The 18390-nt window shown below is 37.8% G+C and overlaps 1 protein-coding gene across 1 annotated transcript in view; it reads left to right on the top strand.

The window, feature by feature from the left end:
* LOC106514122 (protocadherin Fat 3) overlaps window positions 1-18390 on the top strand; it is a 93590-nt gene that overhangs the window by 71172 nt on the left and 4028 nt on the right. The window contains 6 exon segments of the mRNA XM_074559731.1: window positions 1209-1356; window positions 3969-4379; window positions 7738-7993; window positions 11954-12043; window positions 14242-14301; window positions 14621-14659. Of these exon segments, the coding sequence (XP_074415832.1) occupies window positions 1209-1356; window positions 3969-4379; window positions 7738-7993; window positions 11954-12043; window positions 14242-14301; window positions 14621-14659 (1004 nt within the window).

Below are 18390 nucleotides of genomic sequence, written 5' to 3'. Positions count from 1 at the left end.
TATATATATATACTCTGAAGAGACTTCATATTTGAGTACAATGTTACTGAATAAACGTTCCCTTTTTTACACTTTCTATACATTCTCACAGTCAGGATGATGATTTTATAACGCACTAATTCATCTGCAACTGCTCCCATTCAGACATAAAAAAATCACGTGCACAAACACAAACACATTCATTAGCTCACATTATCCCTCAAAACCCCCCACAGTTGTTTGTTTTACTTGTTTTTGTGAGGAACAAATTGGGGGTTCTAATTCAATTCAACACAATTCTTGCTTGAAAAGTCTGTAATCATTCTCATTCTGCCTTCTTAATTACAGCTCAGTAATTGCCTTTGAAATAACCTCTGTGCTGAGCCGGTTGTTCAGTGGAGCCACCACTAGAGGGCACTTTTCCCTCAGAGGAAGAAAAAAGCTTTAGATCTTTTTGAGCTTTTGACAAAGATGTAAAATTTCGGCAACATTGGAATACATTAAATGAAACATTTTTTCTTCCTTTTTTTTCTCCCCCCATCATTTKTTGAGCCTGAATCAAAACTAGGCTTCGCTTCAAATACCATCTGTAGAATCCAGCTGCCCACCGTACATCGTTTGGCCTCCTGACTGATCAAACATCATTCTGAACATCATCAGCCTTAATTAGTTTAAATATTTATAAGAGAGATGTCTAGACCAGTATGTCAACATTTTGGAATAAGTGAACTTTATATAGCTAATTGTTCCTCATGCTTTTACTTTGAAATGAAAAAAAGTGCTTGTTTTGTTTCTTTTATCAGAAGAAATACCAGTGTAAAGCTTTTTGACAAATCTCATCAAGTAAGAAAGAAAATTGAAAAGACAACCTTGTGTCTCCTTCACAGCAGGACATAAAGGACTTCATGTTTGATATAAAAAATCCAAATGAATGCATGAATTTGTATGCAGAGTGATATTGTTTCTGACTTTTTCCCATTTGGATTTAGACCTGTTGTTTTAATGTTTGAGCATTTTTTTTTTCGTTTAGAGCCGTAAAACTAAAGATAACAGGGAATCTATAAAGATAATCCCCTTTGATTTAGCATCAAAGAGGCCCTCTTAAAAGTTGATCTAACTCTTTATTTGCTTTTCTCTTCTTCCGCGTGATCATGCTTTGCTCACTTTGAAACAAAAATCCTCCTCGTTGCTCCCGTGCATTACAATCTGTTCATCTTTTCCTCTCACAGATGTGACGCAGATGTAAATGAGTGCGAGCAGGACGTCTGCGCAAACGGAGGCGAGTGCGTCAACACTTTCGGCTCGTTCTCCTGCAACTGCTCCGAGGGCTWCGAGGGTCAGTTTTGTGACGATCAGACCCCTGGGGACGACACGCAGGTAGAGTTTTAACGGAGCTCAGAGCTGGACTGAATGAAAATGCTCGCGTAATTCAGCTTGTATGTGATTGAACTTTAATTATGAAGAGGAGCTTTTCAAAGTTTTTTTTCCTTTCCTTTTTTTTTCTTTTTGCGAGATACGGCCTCCTGGAAGGCTTATTCACCAGCTTGTCCTCACAGTCGATGAAGGAGAGCGTGGTAATGAGTAAATTACAATTTCCATTTGAAGTTGTCGTGCTCGTGACTTTTATTATGCATTGCACCTTGCACGGGAAGTTTTCAGGGCCTTTTAAGTTTTCTGCATGGAGCTGAATGAGTCAGACTCTTTGTAAAATGGATCTGGTTCATTTATTTCTTATCTTTTCAGTGGAGAAAACAGCTATTTGATGTGTTTTCGGGCTGAATACATAAAAACCCAAAGTAGACCCTTTGTTTAAGGGCTGGTTTTAATGGTCTGCAGCAGCAATTTTAACCCCCTTTAATTTGTGAAACTGAACCCAGAATATTGACAGATCAGTTTTACAGCGTTGTATTTTTCCTGTTTTGTATGTTGACGGGTCTTTTATATGATCAGGTCCAGACAAGAGCCAGGTCACCTTGGTGGAGTCTGGATGCCACGCCTCTTTTTATTTGGTTGTGCTCTTCTTGTCATTGTCTTGACATGTAATTTTCAGCCTTTTGGAAAGGATTTAAAGTCTGTAATCCAGTAATGTTATTTATTTTTTTATTTAGCTTTCAAGTTTCTTTTTTTTTACCAGACACAACAAAAATAATCCCACAGATAACAGTGGGTTGTAAAAGTATCCCTGTCGCTGTTCTTTTTTATAGCAGGGGTCTTCAATCTGGGAGGGTCAGGCTGTGAGTGAAACAGAATTCAGCAGGTGTGCACTTCTGACTGAAACACATGACTTTATGCCTCCATTTATCAGTTCCCCACATGTTGGATTCATGGCAATGTGGGTTTCATTTTTTTTTACCCCCCACCCCCCCAGACCTTGAGTGAACAGACTGAACAGAGCCACCTTTAGTAGCAGTTACAGCCACGAGTCTCTTTGAGGTCCTTCCAACTATTTTTGCCCATTTCTTACAACAAAACTGCTTCAGTTTTTTTTATGTTCTTTTAATACTATTTATTTTTATTTTTTTATCGTCTCAACAGGTTTTGCAAACATCCTCATTGCTCACATGCCGAGTCGTTTGTCTCTCATTACTAGATTTGGAAGTCCATTAATGGTATAAACGTTTTTTGTCCCAGATCAGAAAAAAAGGGTAATTTATTTTTTAACTGCTCTAAATCAGTGGTTCCCAAACTTTTTGTCTTCTGACCCACAAAATATCCAGGGCAAAATCTTGTGACCCCAAATATTACTGGTCTGAGTTCACAAATTTCGTTAATAACCCTAAAAACACAGGCTTTTTGACAATCTAAACAGCTTGTATACAAATATAAATACTTATTTTTACTTAGTTTGTGTTTTTGTAATAATTATAGGGAAAATATTACATCAGCAATTATTTTATTACCCTTTAAATTGATATCTGGAGATTATCCAAGGTGCTTCATGACCCATAATTGGGTCCTAAGCCCAACTTTGGGAACCAAAGTGCAGCTTTTGATCCACAAAATAACAGTAGCAGAGACCTGTGCCCCCAGCTAGTTTTGGATGATAAACATTTGTATCAGGTCAACAAAACATGGGCATAGTGACAATATGTTTATACTACATTTATCCATTTTAAATACACTAACCTTACTCCTTTGTAACAACTAAGGCAAAAATGTAATTAACTCAGAAAATATTTTCAGGACCCCACCTTGATGTTTTGGGACCCCACTTTGGGTCCCGACCTCAACTTTGGGAAACACTGCAATGATGCAAAACTGTTCTTGATTCTTCAAGTCTTGCTGAATCACTGCAGGTGTAAGCTTTTAATGATCGACAGCTAAATGTATTTGTTCATTAAGCAGAAGTGGACTTTTGTTCTGTACCTAAAGCATCTCAAGGATGATCAGGGCAATCATGATGCTCCAGATGAGCCAGACACAGGTGCAAGTGTAATAATCAGAACTTTGAATGCTTAGGTAAAAACAAATAAATCAAAAATAAAATGTTAAAGCACATCAAAAAACCAGCTTTACTTTTCAGTACAAATTCATTTAAAGTTCAACATTAGACAGAATGTGCTTTCATTATTCGCCTGAAGGCCATAAGTAGCAGGAAAGTAAGCAGACRCTGCTTTTACAACCAATATTCACAAACTTTGTTTGCACTCACAAAGGCTTCAGTTCCTAGAAACATTGCTCAGAACTTTGACTTTTTGTTTTCTKTTTTTGTTCTTACTTTTATCAAATCTTCTATTTATTCAAGAAGTTGTGACATTATTCGGATCTTTCCCACTTCAACAGCAAAACCTCTAATTTTCTGCACTGATTAATAAAATGTTACTGTATTTTCAAAAGAAGTTACTGTTAGGTGTAAGATGTATCTGAAGTTGTGAAAGCTCTTTCAAACCTGAACCTTCCCTGCCTCCAGCAGCTAGTGACTAAGCGTTTTTTTTTTCTAAGAAATGCTGAGTCTGTGTTTTTTTCATTCCTCTTTCCATGTTTCCCAGGCTGAGCCGCTGTCGTACGTCGGACCAGGAGAGATAATAGGCATCGGCGTTCTTGCCTTTGTCATCRTTTTCCTCCTCATCCTCTTCATCGCCTTCCGGAAAAAAATCAAATTCAGGAAAGAGTCCGATGCGGGACCTGGCCCTGCRGTGGGCATCGCGGCTGTTTGCGCARACGCYAACTAYGCGCCGCACAAGAGTGGCGCGAGGCCCGAGGGAATCGAGTTCAAAGCCGTGCGTTTAGCCGGTTCGCCCGAGTCCACGGGCATCTACGGCGAGGTGGGAGGCAGCACGGGAGGTCCACCCCAGGTCATGGTGCRTCCCACTGCCCACTCTGTCCTCCCGGGAGTGCTGGGAAACCAGAGCATGAGGAGCGCCGAGGGCGACAGGACCACTTCCAGTGAAAGCAGTCAGGTGTGCCAAACTGTGAACTGGCAAGCCCAACAGGCAGCCTTTATTTCCATACCTCGTGTCATAATACAGTTCATTTACCAGATTGAATTTTACATCTTAAACTGAGAGAAAATCATTGTTAAAAGTGGCAAATGAGGAAAAATCTAACATCTTATCAATATTTCTGGCAGGGTTGTTAGAATTTCTGAAAAAGAATTATTATTGGATCAACTGATTTTCTGTCCCTTTGACTTCTTTCTGCATTTTGTGCTGCAATACTTTTTTATTCAGCTATTTGGCGACAGAAAAAAAGGGTCCACTAGTTTCTGTATTGAGTCAGTGAGGGTTTAAAGCAGGGAGATGTGGCTTTTAAATAATATAAAAAAATAGGCACTATGATTTTTGACTAAGTGGCTGAGAAAATAAATCAAGACAACGTACTTTTGTAGTTGTAAAATATATATATTGGGAAACTCATTGCCACCCAGCTGTGGTAATATAATGGGATGTTGAAATGTTAATCCATTCTAGGACCCCTCGGGAGACCAAAAAGAACCTGTTCGCGCATATTTTTACCAAAATTGTTCCACTAATTTGTTTCTAATCTGACATACTGGATTTATTTAAAATAAAAACCCTCCCTAAATGCCTAGTGTTAGATTACTTTTTAAAGCAAATGAAATCCCTTTAAAAAGCTGGAAGCTGCTTGGTACTCAGACTGAATCAAAGTTATTTGATAGATAAGTTGGTAGCAATGAGAATTTATGGCAAAGGGACAATATATGTGTAAAAATAAAGATACTACTTACGATTATTAATAACCACTAACGTGAAGGCCTAGCATTCGTTGAAACAATGCACACCAACCACTGTCTTCAATGGCAGTTTTTATTCAAGATGGCTGCCATAGCCATCTGCCACTTCCTCAYAAATGTGTTAAAGCTTGGAATATGTGTTCAGAATGATTTCCACCTACAACCACATAAACCTTACCTCATTATTTGTAAATTTGACTAAATTCTAGATACATTTTTTTGTGTTTAAAAGGTGAAAAAGCTGTGTCAACCATTTTGAACTAGGTTGCTTCAATGTGTCAACCGGTAATTAACGACAGTGATTGTTTTCTGAAAGCTTCATTACCACGCCACTTAATTCCTGACAATCGCAAGGCTAGGCAAAGTGCTTTACAATAAAACCAACAACAACAGGGCGAATAATATAAAAAACGTGAATCTACAAGAAAAGTAAACAAATTAAATAATTTAAAAAAGATAAAAAAAACCATAATTAGGCCAAAGACAACATTTCACACCAGGTTGAAGACCAGGGAGAAAAGAAGATTAAATAAATGGAGGGAAGGGAGTCTGCCTGACATAGTGRCAAATCATTCTGGATTTTAAGACCTGCATCAGAAAAGAAAACAAAAAAAAAACAAATCTTTATCACCTCTGAGCTCACATTGGGTCCTTAGAAACATTAAAAGCATCTGATCTGCTGACCTCAGAGAACGTGGCAGTACGTGTGGCCGCAGCAGTTCAGCGAGATGAGAGAGGGCAGAAGAGACTTAAAAGCATACAAAATTATTTCAAAATGAAATTGCAAGTGGACTGGAAACCAATGAAGGGAGGCCAAAACTCAAGAAATGCGTTCTCTATTGCTTTTAAAAGTTCCAACTTGAGCTGAAGTATTTTGAACCAGTTGTAAACAAGCAACAGAAACTTGACATTGTTGTAAACAAATGTTTTAAAATTATATATATTACATTCTCAAGATTTATTCATTTATTTTTTAGAAAGGGTCATCTTAAGTAAAGAATGGCAGTATTGCATTAACATATTTAGTTTTAAAGAATAATTCTTACCTGATGTTTCTTACCTGGACCATGGGAGAAGTAAGCGCAGGGGTTCTTGCAGGTGCCATTAGGTGTAAACAGAAGTTATGTAACTTCTCTCTTTTTCTCATTAAAATTCAGAAATTACAATGCTCTCCAGATCCTTCTGTCTGGCAGGCCATCAAGGAGAGGCTGGACAGAGCACGCACCGGTCATTAAAACCCATCCAGCGGATCAGAATGAGTTGGCAGACAAACAGAGTTGATTCTAACTGGTAATGGCAACGTTTTCAGCGTAGATGTTGCACAATGGACAGTGTTTGTGTTGAGGATGCAGCTCAGCCACTACCGCACCACATTGTAACGCAATGTCTGTCAAACTGGCTGAGCTTTAGCCTTTTCTGTTTGCTAATGTGATCGGCCGTCTATTCAGCGATTTATGGGATGTTTCCCCAACATTTAAATTAAACAATAAACACGAGCAGGGCCGGCTGGTGGCATAGGCAGTATAGGCAAATGCTAAGGGGGCGCCACAAATGGGGGACAAAAAGTATATTTTATCAAAATATAATTGATTTAGTTTGTAGAATTATCACTGTTAACTCAAGTTCATGAAGGTAACTTGTTCTGTGGGTTTTTCAACCTGCTTTGTTACTACATGAGTTGTTCTATGGTGCACAAATAAAAGTTTCATATGATGCTGTCACAACTGGTGCTCAGTCTGCAAACAGAAAACAAAATAAGGATTATAGAAGGGTCAGTTATGATCTCAGCAAAAAAGTTTTCAGTGTTCTGCCTTTTATAAAATTCCGATTTTATGTTATTAATCCCAATAATTTAGAAAAATGCTCTACAAAATGGCTGAAAAATTCATAGTTTTGAGTAGAAGTTTTCTTATATTAATTATTTTAAATGGAAAACCTGATCTCTAAGGATAAAAATAATATTAAAGACAAAAAGATTTAGTAATTAATAGGGGTGCAACGATACAGAAAATTCACGATTCAGTTTGGTACAATACTTTAGTCTCACGGTTGGATATTTTTTCCATACAAAAAAGAGACGTTTCCATGCCCCATTTGTAATTTATTTAAGTTAATTATGAACATTTGTTGAACCGCAAAAGTACAGTTTTTAAAATAAATGTTGCTGAAACAGCAAGTTTCTCAGTGGATCTGCGCTCAAAATGCAGCCTAGGTGGAGTAGTCCAACACAGATCCACTGATCCTTCAACACAGAGCATCTTCAGAAGACAAGTTGATWAARTWAATTTTAAAAATCTRTATTGTTTGATACAAGTGTGTTTGAACCTAAAGCACTGTTCGATACGGTTCRATACGGGCACATGTATTGTTGCACCCCTAGTAATTAAGTAAAAGTAAATTGGCAGTGAGTTTTAAAAAACTGCACAGGGGCACCACCTGAAATCTTGCCTAGGGCACCAAAGTTGCTATAGGGTCACAAGCAAAAACAGAAATGCTYCTCCTTCTGGTATTCTGCCCTTTTAGTAAAGTTATGTCCTTAAAGTGTCTTTCACGTTGTTCTCCAGATGAGCAGCTTCCTCTCAGACGTGTCCAACATCCGAGGACTGACCAACAGGAGAGGCATTGCGGTGTGCAGCGTGGCCCCCAATCTGCCCTCGGCGTCGGCTCACCACGCCGAGCTCAGCCCCGCCCACAAAGTGTCCTGGGACGGGGAGGAGACGAGAGTGAAGGGCCCGGAGAGACTGAGAGATGGGAGGGAGGAGGCGTGGGGCCAAAGGGCCTTCGAGCTGGAGCGAACCCACAGGGACAACGGCCCGCGGGGTAAGACTGGGAACACTCGCATGAACACACACACTTCCCCATCACAAAAGATGCTCCCACCATCTTCAAAAACAAACAAAAAAGAGCTTATTTCATAGTTATGTTTGCCTTTTGAGGGCGCGCATCAAAGAAAAAGAGTCAAAGAAGGCAAAAGTGCTTAAATAAATGATTTTGCTTTTCATTTTAACTTCGTATTTATTTCCTGGGAGGTATACATGATAATTCAGTTCCACTGCTCAAATTRGGAATTATGTCATCTTAGATCTGTTTCACCCTCTTCCATAGCTTATGCTTTTCTGTCTGAGCGGTCAGGTTAATCAGGCAGAACTGATGTCCTGTGTCCTTTTGGCCTAGTTTTTATAAAAAATCAAAGCAGCTAAAACAATGCCGTTAAAAAAGGAAAAGGAGAAGAATCCAAAGTTTTCTCCCTTTTCCCTTTTACATCCACGCTTCCAGGGCTTTCCGTCAGCTGAAAACCAAAGGAAGGCGGCGAGACACCGTTGTCAGATAATTCTATTTCAGGGTGATATTTAGCTGCCGACGCTGTCAGGAAGACTGTGGTTCAGTTTGTTTCCTGTCAAAGAAATAATCACGCTGTGTTTCAGTGCCAAGGTGGACGTCAGACACTTCGATTCTTCGTCTGACCCCTTGTTTGAATAATACAGCTTCTGCTTGGAGCCTCCTGCTGGTTAATTATTGATTTCTTCCTATGGGAATAGGAAATAACTTGTTTTACTGTATTTGTTTGCCCCCCTGCTGAGAGTCTGCAGAATAAAAAAAAGGAGGAAAAGGAGACTAGCACACACACCCTCGGGCTCTCAGTCACAGTACAGTCCATTAATAAAAAAGTGATTAAGCTTAAATACCCATCTAATTTCCAGCTTTACCGCATTAATAAATCCAGTCTTGGGTGGCAGCTAAATGAATCCACTGAAAGCAGTTACTGTCCACTCCAAACAATTCAAACCATTAATAATTGAAAACAAGTGTAAAATTCACCACACCAAACCAAAACAATTCACTGCTGTGGCCACTGGCTTCCTCACGGACTAATAAAATATGAATAATTAAATATTAGTAAAAATATTCCACGAACAGATTGAGGTCCCACAACTCTCCCGTTTCTGCAGCAGTGCGCCCAAATCCAGGACGTCTCATGGAATGAAGTGTCTCGGCGGATGTCAGTGTAAATGCCACAACTATTACTGTGGCAATTACAGAACGGATTACAGAAAGCAATTTGTGACCACGTATTAGTTGCTGAAAGGGAATTGGGGTTAAAACTGTTGGAGCTTAGGATTGGACCTCTGTTTGGCTCAGTGTTGATGATAATAAATCTTTTCATTTGAAATGTTATTACTTGGTTTGGAGAAAAAAAAAGTGGAAAATAATAGAAAAAGTAACAGAACTCAAACGAGCAAACCAGGACTTAAAATGTATCTGATTAGCATAATTAGTTGTTTATAATGACATCTAATGTGAGGATTTTGCTTTTTTAAGGACTTTTTGGACTTCATGTGTGTGTGTGTGTGTGTGTGTGCGTGTGTGTGTGTGTGTGTGTATATATATATATATATGTATATTAAACTTGCATTTTTTTTGTTTCATGAATCTGAGGGATATTTGAAAGTTTAAGGCCTTGAAGAGAACTTATACTGAACTCCAGTTGTCCACATGGGGACAATATAGTTTAGAAGGCAAATAAAGAGAGGAAGTATGTGGATTTTAAAGGAAACAAAGTTTACTTTAAGTATTAATATTTGTGACATTCCTTTCACTTGTATTATGAATCAGTGCCCAAAGGAACATTTCCATAAACCTTCAAACATAATCAAATAAATTGGGTTAGAAAAGCTAAACCAGATGTTTCTTACTGTATGGATAATTTTATATCATTCATTTTTCAAACTTTTTTCTGTTATAATGTCATACAGCTCTATTTTACTCAACTGTAAAAACAAATTACAAATTCTAAAAAAAGATTGTTGAACATTTATAGTATGTATATCGTAAAACTAGTTTAGCAACTTGCAAAGCGGCTAATTTAGCATTTAGCACAAGATAGACATAGGCTGTCTGTTCTTCATGTAAGATAATTTAGTAATTTATAATATTAATAAATTTATATTTTGTTAATTTTGATCTTCATTACTTCTGTTTAGTGCCATCACAGTTGCTAGATGACAGGCCGTATGCTGGGGTAAGGGCGTGAATAAAGCTAAAGGCTAGACCTTTAACAGCCACTCTTCGTGGCCTACCCGGTCTACGTGGGTGGACTCCTTCGAATGACGCAGCCCCTGAATTGTTTTATTTTTCACTTGCTTTTCACTTTCCTTTTTATTAGACAAAATATGTACTAGTGCATAGGTACTGAGTCTTGTGATTTAATATCAATTGGTCAAGTTACTTTTCAACAACGTTGCCGTTTTCTGTTTCCACACAGTCTTGTTCTGCAAATAAAACATGTTTTTAAAGCCCTTCAGTTCCCCTCTAATGGTCCTCTTCAATCTTTTCCACAATTGGAACAATTATGTGAAACCAGGCATTATACCGCTGCGAAAGCGGAGCAACTGGTGGAGTTATGTACCTGTCTCTGCCTGGATTCGAGAGAGCGTGTTGAAGATGGCCTTAACAGCTACATGCCAACTCATTGTGACACCCAAGTATCTGTGATAGCCCTCTGACACTCGCCTGACAAACAATCTCTCWGAAGCACGCGAGCGCCTTGAAAGGGTACAACCCTTCAAATAACAGCAAAGAAAAGCCGTGACAGAGATCAGACTGATTTGGAAGCATCTGTTTATTTGAAATGCACCTCTGCCGACACCRAAAGCCAAAAGGTAACCGTCGAGAGCTTGTCGAAAACTACACATGAAATTTTAAAATTGACTTCTTTGCCCACACAAAATGTTAGCTTTACATCTTGAAATGAGAGATTTGGTTTGATGCAGAGCGAATAGTCTGACTATACATTTTTTTTACTCACAACTGCAACCCTAGCCTGCAGCTAATGAACTTTTTATGCAATTCGTTCTACTTTCAGATGTCGGCTTTCAGTCTCTTGCTCCGAGACGTTACAGATGAATAAGTAACTCTTTTGTCCTAACCAAAATACCCCCAGCTGGTGCAGACACCATTAAATGAGAACGCCGACAGAAAACRCTGCTCTCTGTAGCTGTAAGACAGCACTCAACAAAGGATCATATTTTATACAGATTTTACAGCTACCTAAGTCGTCCCCAGATCGAACACTAAATCAGAAAAGTCAGTCTTGAAGGAGGTGATAGACCAAATGAGGCTCTCGCCTTCCTGTCTGCCTCTTTAATTGGGTGAAAAAAATTTCCGTTCCACCTTCTTACAGGGAAGAAATGCTCCAAATAAAACTTTTTCCCCCCTGCCCTGGTTGTTTTTTTYCCCCACATATAACTGAGCTCAGTTTGTCATCATCAGTGTGTGAATTTGTCCGGTTTCAAACACCTCCTGTGAAATAAGCCTTATTTTCTTCCAAACTTGAAACTTTTTTTTTCTTCAATAAAGTGCGTTTATCCTGCTTTCTCTGAAATGAAAACACCGGGGTTTAAAGAAAAGTTGACAGGCATGTTAAGTAAGTTTGCACTATGTCAAAAATATAACTAGGGTTTTACTTAATCTTAGTGTCTTGACTCCGAAGACACATTTGGGCAAAAATATCTTATGAACCATTGGACAGATTTTTATGAAACCTCTACAAAGTAATTAATTGAATGAGTGAGAAGAAGAAAGAGTGCCAATTTCAAATAAACCATCTGCGAAACAAATGTTAGCTTTATGTTGTGATGTCAAATGATTTTGCAGATGATGATGCTGTTGATGATGAAGGTCTTAAATATCAATGAGAGCCTTGGTAAGCATTGATTTCAGTTTAGCTCTTTAAGGGGATATTGTTAATAGTGTACGTGATTTCTGTGTGTGTTGTTCCAGAGATAGTGGACGATGTGGAGTGTCTGTCAGACTCCACCTCTGAAGAGCGGTCCCTCWGCTCCTACACCTCTGAGTCCTTCGACGACAACGGTAGGAATGAACTTCTAAAGCAGACCTGTATTGTACACAACRGATGTGTTTTAATCTCAGTGCGACTCATTGAAACAAACTGACTGATAGCTATAAACTGGGATTTATAAATGCTCAAATTCAAAGTCTCTGTATCTAAAACGAGCACTTTGGCAACCAAAAGTACCTGTAGTAATTTCTTCTATACGTATGTCTGATTCACTCCTGACATTTTTGCTGGAAAAAGTAAAGCGTGTTAACAGCTGCATTCCACTTCTGCACCAGTGCAAACTGGTTGTTTTCCAAAAAAATGTGTGAAATCAGAACATTCTGAACAGGGAATGCAGACCTCATTACTGCATCTGAACTTCTTCTGTTCTTTACAGTCAAAATGTCAGCTATGAAATACCTCAGCTGAGTTTTTGTACAAACATTTCGAGTAAAGACTCACCAGGAGGGTTGTTCAATTTTTGCCTCAAAGTTGTTCAGTAATATATTTTTGGGTGGAATCTCTTTAAGTAAAAGTCATTGGAAAGGTTATGGACAATTAATATTTGTAGATAGCCTTTTAACTACTTCGGTTTGGAAGAATARAGGTTTAAATGACTTATCTTAAAGTAACTCCAGTCTCTAATTGATGACGGTTCATTCAAGTGTAAATGGGCAACCTTTTACTCTACTTTGTATGATGCACATTTACACAGAATTCTATATTTACTTGCAAGTTCAGGTTAAAGTCTGGTTTTCAGTGTTCTACCTTCATAAAATACTGATATTATGTAGTTTTATTAATCCCAATAATCTAATCAAATGGGTTTTTTTTTCTAAGTGGCTGAAAAATGCATTGATCTTTTAAAAAATAATTCCATTGGAATATCTCGNAACATGTGTTCCTCATTGCTGTCAGCAAAATACTGGCAGGTATGAGGTAGACTAAAATTAATTATATTTTTAACTATTTTAATTGGGCAACCGGGTTTCTAAAGTTGAAAAATATCAAAACAAAGCTATTGAATTTGGWATGTGAATGTAYRTWAATTAGCAGTGAGATTTAGAAACTTGCACAAKGGGCGCCACCTGGAATCTTGCCTAAGGCGCCAAATTGGCTAGGGCCCTATCAACGTATTGTAAAATCCCTGCTGCAATAACCCTGTTGTGCTAAATTAACAGTGATTTACAGGTTTATAATGGCATTTGTGTAAACATTATAATATTTTTTGATAAAAGTTTTTTTTCAGAAATAATTCACTTTCATCTTCGCCCTGCCTGAACTAGTCTTTGGCTCATCAGTCTTTTTTTTCAGTTTTACATCTCCAAACCTAGCTCTAAAGAGCTATCGTCCACAGGTAGGACGTTAACTGTTCATAATGTTTCCATTAAACCCCACTTCACATGATGTGAAATTCTTTCATTAGAATATTGTTGAACTTTACATACRATTTATTTTATGCCACATATGCAATAAATAAACAAATAAATAAATCTTATACCCCATTGATTCACCTGAGAATTAGGACTGGACCTCTAAAAGAACATTTGGATTTGTCGGATTGAAAATAAGAACAGTGCTTGCTCAAACTAACCGCACTAATCATAATTTTCTTTCACACTGAATGTGTSTTTGAAAAGTAAAAGCTACAGGAGCCTGTGCTGAACACACAGTCTTTCATAATGTATTTTGTATTATGTATCTTATTATGTAGGGGGTGAAAGCAAAACAGGTGAAAAATGTTTCATGAATTGTGTTTTTAACTACAATTCATGCGTCAGTGGTTAATGTGYAAGCTACGGAAAAATACTTTTGTAGAATTCTCCTGTGTGTCTTCTTCCCAGATAACTCAGAATCATTGATTTGTTTTCTTTTTTTCTTTTTTTTTTTTTCATTCTCTTGGCAAAGTGTAAGAGGGTGGAAGTCCAACACCCTAATGATCATGTTTGTGTGTGCACGTGTCTGGTGTTCTGTTCTTTAGATAGAAAATCCATGTTGATTCTTGCTTTCCGGTCTAATTAGCGTAGCTGCATAAAAACAAGTGCTTGAGGATTTTCCACTATAAGGTAAAAAAACCGATCGTAACATGTTTGTGAGACTAACAGGTTTTTCTTTGCGTCTTCAACAAATGTTTCTATGATCTAAAAAAATGGCATTTGTGTCACTTYATTCAGATAAATGTGCTGAAATTGTTTCTGCTCTTTTTTCTCTCTTTGTGTTTTCTGCCCAGCCTCCATAGTGACGGTCATACGCCTAGTCAATGATGCTGTTGATGATATTGAAAGTGAAGGTATGAAAGAATATCTTTAGTGAACAACACTGTCTTTTGTGCTCCTCTCTTCTGTTCCCAAACTGTTTGTTCAGTTGAGGAATGAAAAATAAATAAATAAAAACAAAATAAAGGAAAAGATGCAGTGAAGTGAGTGCAACAAACCCTCTGTGCCTAAATCCCCTTTCTTATTAAGAATACAACATMCTGCTTAGATTTCCAATATTTTTGTCAGTCTCTGACACCGACTCTCTCTCCACTTCCATTTTTCCCTTCTTTGGTTTCTGTGTTGTTTGCGTCTGCCATTCTCTGACTTTGGCTTTTTCCTCTCCCTTTGAAGTGTCAAACATGGACAAAGAACAGCAGTGGAACAGTCCTGGTGAGTGAGACGCAAAGCAGCCCAAAAACAAATTATTAAAAAGCCGTTCCCCTCCACGACTCTTGTTTCTCCAGCTGTGATCCTAAACTCTACCTGCTGTATTCTTTGCATTATTTTTGCTTTTATCACACCAGGTACAGTGCAGATTAGCGGCGCTGTTTGGGGCGGTGTGGCTTAGAGTTAACTCAGTGGTCAGACTGAGGAAACAAACCTGCAAATAAAAGGGAGATAAMATATTAATATTGCTCTATATACAAAATGTTCAAACATCAACCTAATATGCTAAAGGTCTGTCTCATCCCACCCCAACAGCTCAAAGTCCTCTTGGCATGGCTTTTGGCATTTTCTGTGGCAGCAGCCGTGGAGAAATTGGCAACACATTGTCTTCAGTCTGTGAGTGGGTGTTCCATGTATCAGGCTTGCTCTATTGCTTCTCACAGATGTTCAATCAGACTGGGGGCTTGGTAAATGCCGTGGGCTCTTTATTGTGTGGCTCGAGCCACTTCTGGCAGTGTTTCCAGAWTTTTTATTTATTTATTTTTGTGGGGGTGCATTTCCCCCCGCTGGAGGAGGCTGCTGCAGTCGAGGAGTATCATTAATATTAGATTGCTTAAAAAATTGGTTTCCATCTTGATCAGTTTATGTTTTAAATAAATATGTATTGAGTTTTTGTTTAACTATTTAAAAGGATAGTTTTGAGCATTTTTTACGTAAGGTTTTGTACAAGTGTAACAAATAATATCTTACCTGTTGTAGATAGTTCTTTGAACATGTATAAAAATAGGGTTTGTTTTATGGAGATACCCAACAAAGTCTGAGCTAAGACCAAAGTGGATTGTAAAAACAACTCAAGTCTCGGCAGTTTTACAGCTGTTCATGCAATTTATAAACTTTTACACAGCTGTCAGAATTACATTACGCAGCTGTCCTGGAAGAACTTAAATAWTTTGCAACAATTGCCCAGGCTACACCATAAATATAGGGGCATCGGGTCATCAGGGGTGTCTCCAATCCTTCTCAGTTGTGTTGCGAGCATCTCCCAATCATCTCAAGAGCGGTACAGCTGTATTTGAAGACCAGCATGGGAGCTATCAGAAAGCATGTCCAGGTCTAATAAATGCAGAGAAGATATTTTTTAAAAGGTAGAATAGAATAGAATAGAATAGAATAGAATAGAATAGAATAGAATCCTTTATTGTCATTACACATGTGCATAACGAGATTAGAGCCACTCCCACAGTAGTGCAAATACACATTAAAAGTTAGTCCCATTCGGCTTGTTTTGATTTTAATTCAGTTCAATTTATTTATAAAATGCTAAGTTACAACAAAAACAAACAAACAAACAAACAAACAAACAAATAAATAAATGAGGCCAGCTGATAGTGTTGAATCATTTAGCTACATTCTCCCGTCCTGAGCAGCAGTGGTGACAGTGGAAAGGAAAAACTCCATTTTAAAAGGAAGAAACCTCCAGCAGAACCAGAACCAGGCTCAGGTCATCTGCCTCGAACGGCTGGGTTTGGGGGGACAGGAGAGAGACGAACAAACACAGAAGGACTGGTCCAGGTGTATTTTCCTCGAGAAAAGGCACAAAGAAAAACATGTTATGGATAGAAATAAATACAACAACAAATGTAGAGAGCGACTAAAGAGTGAGGAAATGTGGCCAGCCCTCCAACAGTCTAAAACTATAGCAGCAGAACTAAGGGATAACTCAGAAAACCAACTATAACTATAGGATTTATCGAAAAGGAAAGTCATAAACCTTTTTTTTAAATGGCAGCTTAGAATGTGTACACATGACTTGCTGGTCACTTTGCAAATTTTCTCAGAATACTAACTGGGAGTTGGAGGGGTCAAACTCAACATTAACATGTCCATCTGCTCAGAATACAGTATATTCTATTTGTCATTAAACTCTGTTCCCTTGAAGTACTATCTATAACAGGGAAGATATCTATTGTTTATACTCTACACAGTGTTCCTAATTATAAATGTATAAAAACCTCATTGAAACATTTTCTGTGTTACCAGGGCTATTCAAGTAAATAGCTCCGGGGGCCACAGTTACTGCCTGTCAACAACTGAGGGGCCGAACATCCAGCAATTAAAGTTATTATGTAAATAAACCAAGTATTACAAAGATMTGTTACCTTTGAATTAGTTTATTTTGCTGCATTTAATCATGAATACAATGTACAGAACCCTATAAAAGTAGTGATAATTACACATTATCAAAAACAAAAAGAACACATGCCCCCTATTTGACACAAATAATATTATGACTCTGACTTGCCAAATTTTTAAACCAATTTTATTTCACTTTAATCATTTTATCTTCAACTGCTTKTAGTTTTAACTCTCTTGAGTGTTTATAGAAATTATTTTACCAGCTTGTAGCCAAGATTCTGACGTTTCTGTAGACACCAAACATGTCTATGTTGAACTAAAGGAACTTACAGTAATTAAAGTAGAAAACCTGGGGTTTGGGCTTAAGAGATGAATGAACAAATTGGTGGGCCGAGCTTTGGTCGGCCCGCGGGCCGCCAAGTGAAAACCCCTGGTGTAAACCTTGGTTTTACCTACTTTAATAAAAGAGTTTAAAACTATTGTATAGATTACACTGGTTCAAAGCTAATTATCATTTCATGCAAAGCAAAACCTTCACCCCAGCCTTTTAGAAAAGTCTCAGAGGATTCTCTGAGGGCACTTTGAGCCAAGCCTCACATCTGCAGAGAACAGCGAAGAAGAAAAAAAGACTGCTTCAAACACTTCTTCTCTTTCACACTAAATAGGGCATCACAGTCCGACTGCTTACGGTCCTTTCTGAGCGAAATGCACACWTTTTTTTCTTTTACAAACACACTTCCAGTCAGGAAACAGCAGCACACCTACAGAATAAGATCAGCGTCCCCTGTCTCTTGCTTGAGCTACAGTCTTCCAGTCAATATTAATTGGCTCATTGTTACTAAGTCTGTTTGTTCTCAGTTCCCAGAAATTTACTACGATACGTCTGAGAAGCATTTCATCACTTCCCCAATGCAAGGCAAGATATATGCCTCTGTCATTAACAACGCATTGAAGCACAATAATCACCAACCATAAAGTTTATTGTCCTTTTATGAACACACAAATACAAAATGTTTCCCATTAGATAAAACCTACATAATTAAATAGAAGCTCATTTAAACACAAGTATTTAAATGATCCCTTCATAAATCTCTCTCAACCAAAACACATGAAAAATGAGTGGAGGATATTTATGAAAAATCCAACCAATAAGGATGAGTTTTGTCACATTTGTGTGGTAAATYAGGTGGGAGGAATAAATTATAGGTCTTGATGAAACGGTCAAAGAGGCTGATTACTTTATTAARAGTTAAACCACTCAGATAAATATGAAAGATACAAGCAACGAATCGAGGTAATGTAGAACATATAAATAATTTTTCATTAGTTGCATGGAAATAATCTGCTTAGGCATTTTAAATGAAGTAAAGAATCATTTTAAGATCAGCTAAGGACTCCAGGGATTCAAGCAAATGGGACGACATCACTCTGAATAAAAAAATCACATTTCTAAGAAATGATGACATGTTGCTTTCAGATTGGCAGTTTACAGAATAACAAGTAAATAAAGTTTATTTATATAGTAGATTTTTTTCCTGAAAAAAAAAAGACGAAGTCCTTTACAACATAATACAAAAAATAAAAATAAAAATAAAAAT

The sequence above is a fragment of the Austrofundulus limnaeus genome, unplaced genomic scaffold (genome assembly GCF_001266775.1).
Source record: "Austrofundulus limnaeus strain Quisiro unplaced genomic scaffold, Austrofundulus_limnaeus-1.0 Scaffold17, whole genome shotgun sequence".
In the NCBI taxonomy this organism is placed as follows: Eukaryota; Metazoa; Chordata; class Actinopteri; order Cyprinodontiformes; family Rivulidae; genus Austrofundulus; species Austrofundulus limnaeus.
Note: the sequence above shows the minus strand (reverse complement) of the source record. Positions and strands in the feature narration are given on the sequence as shown.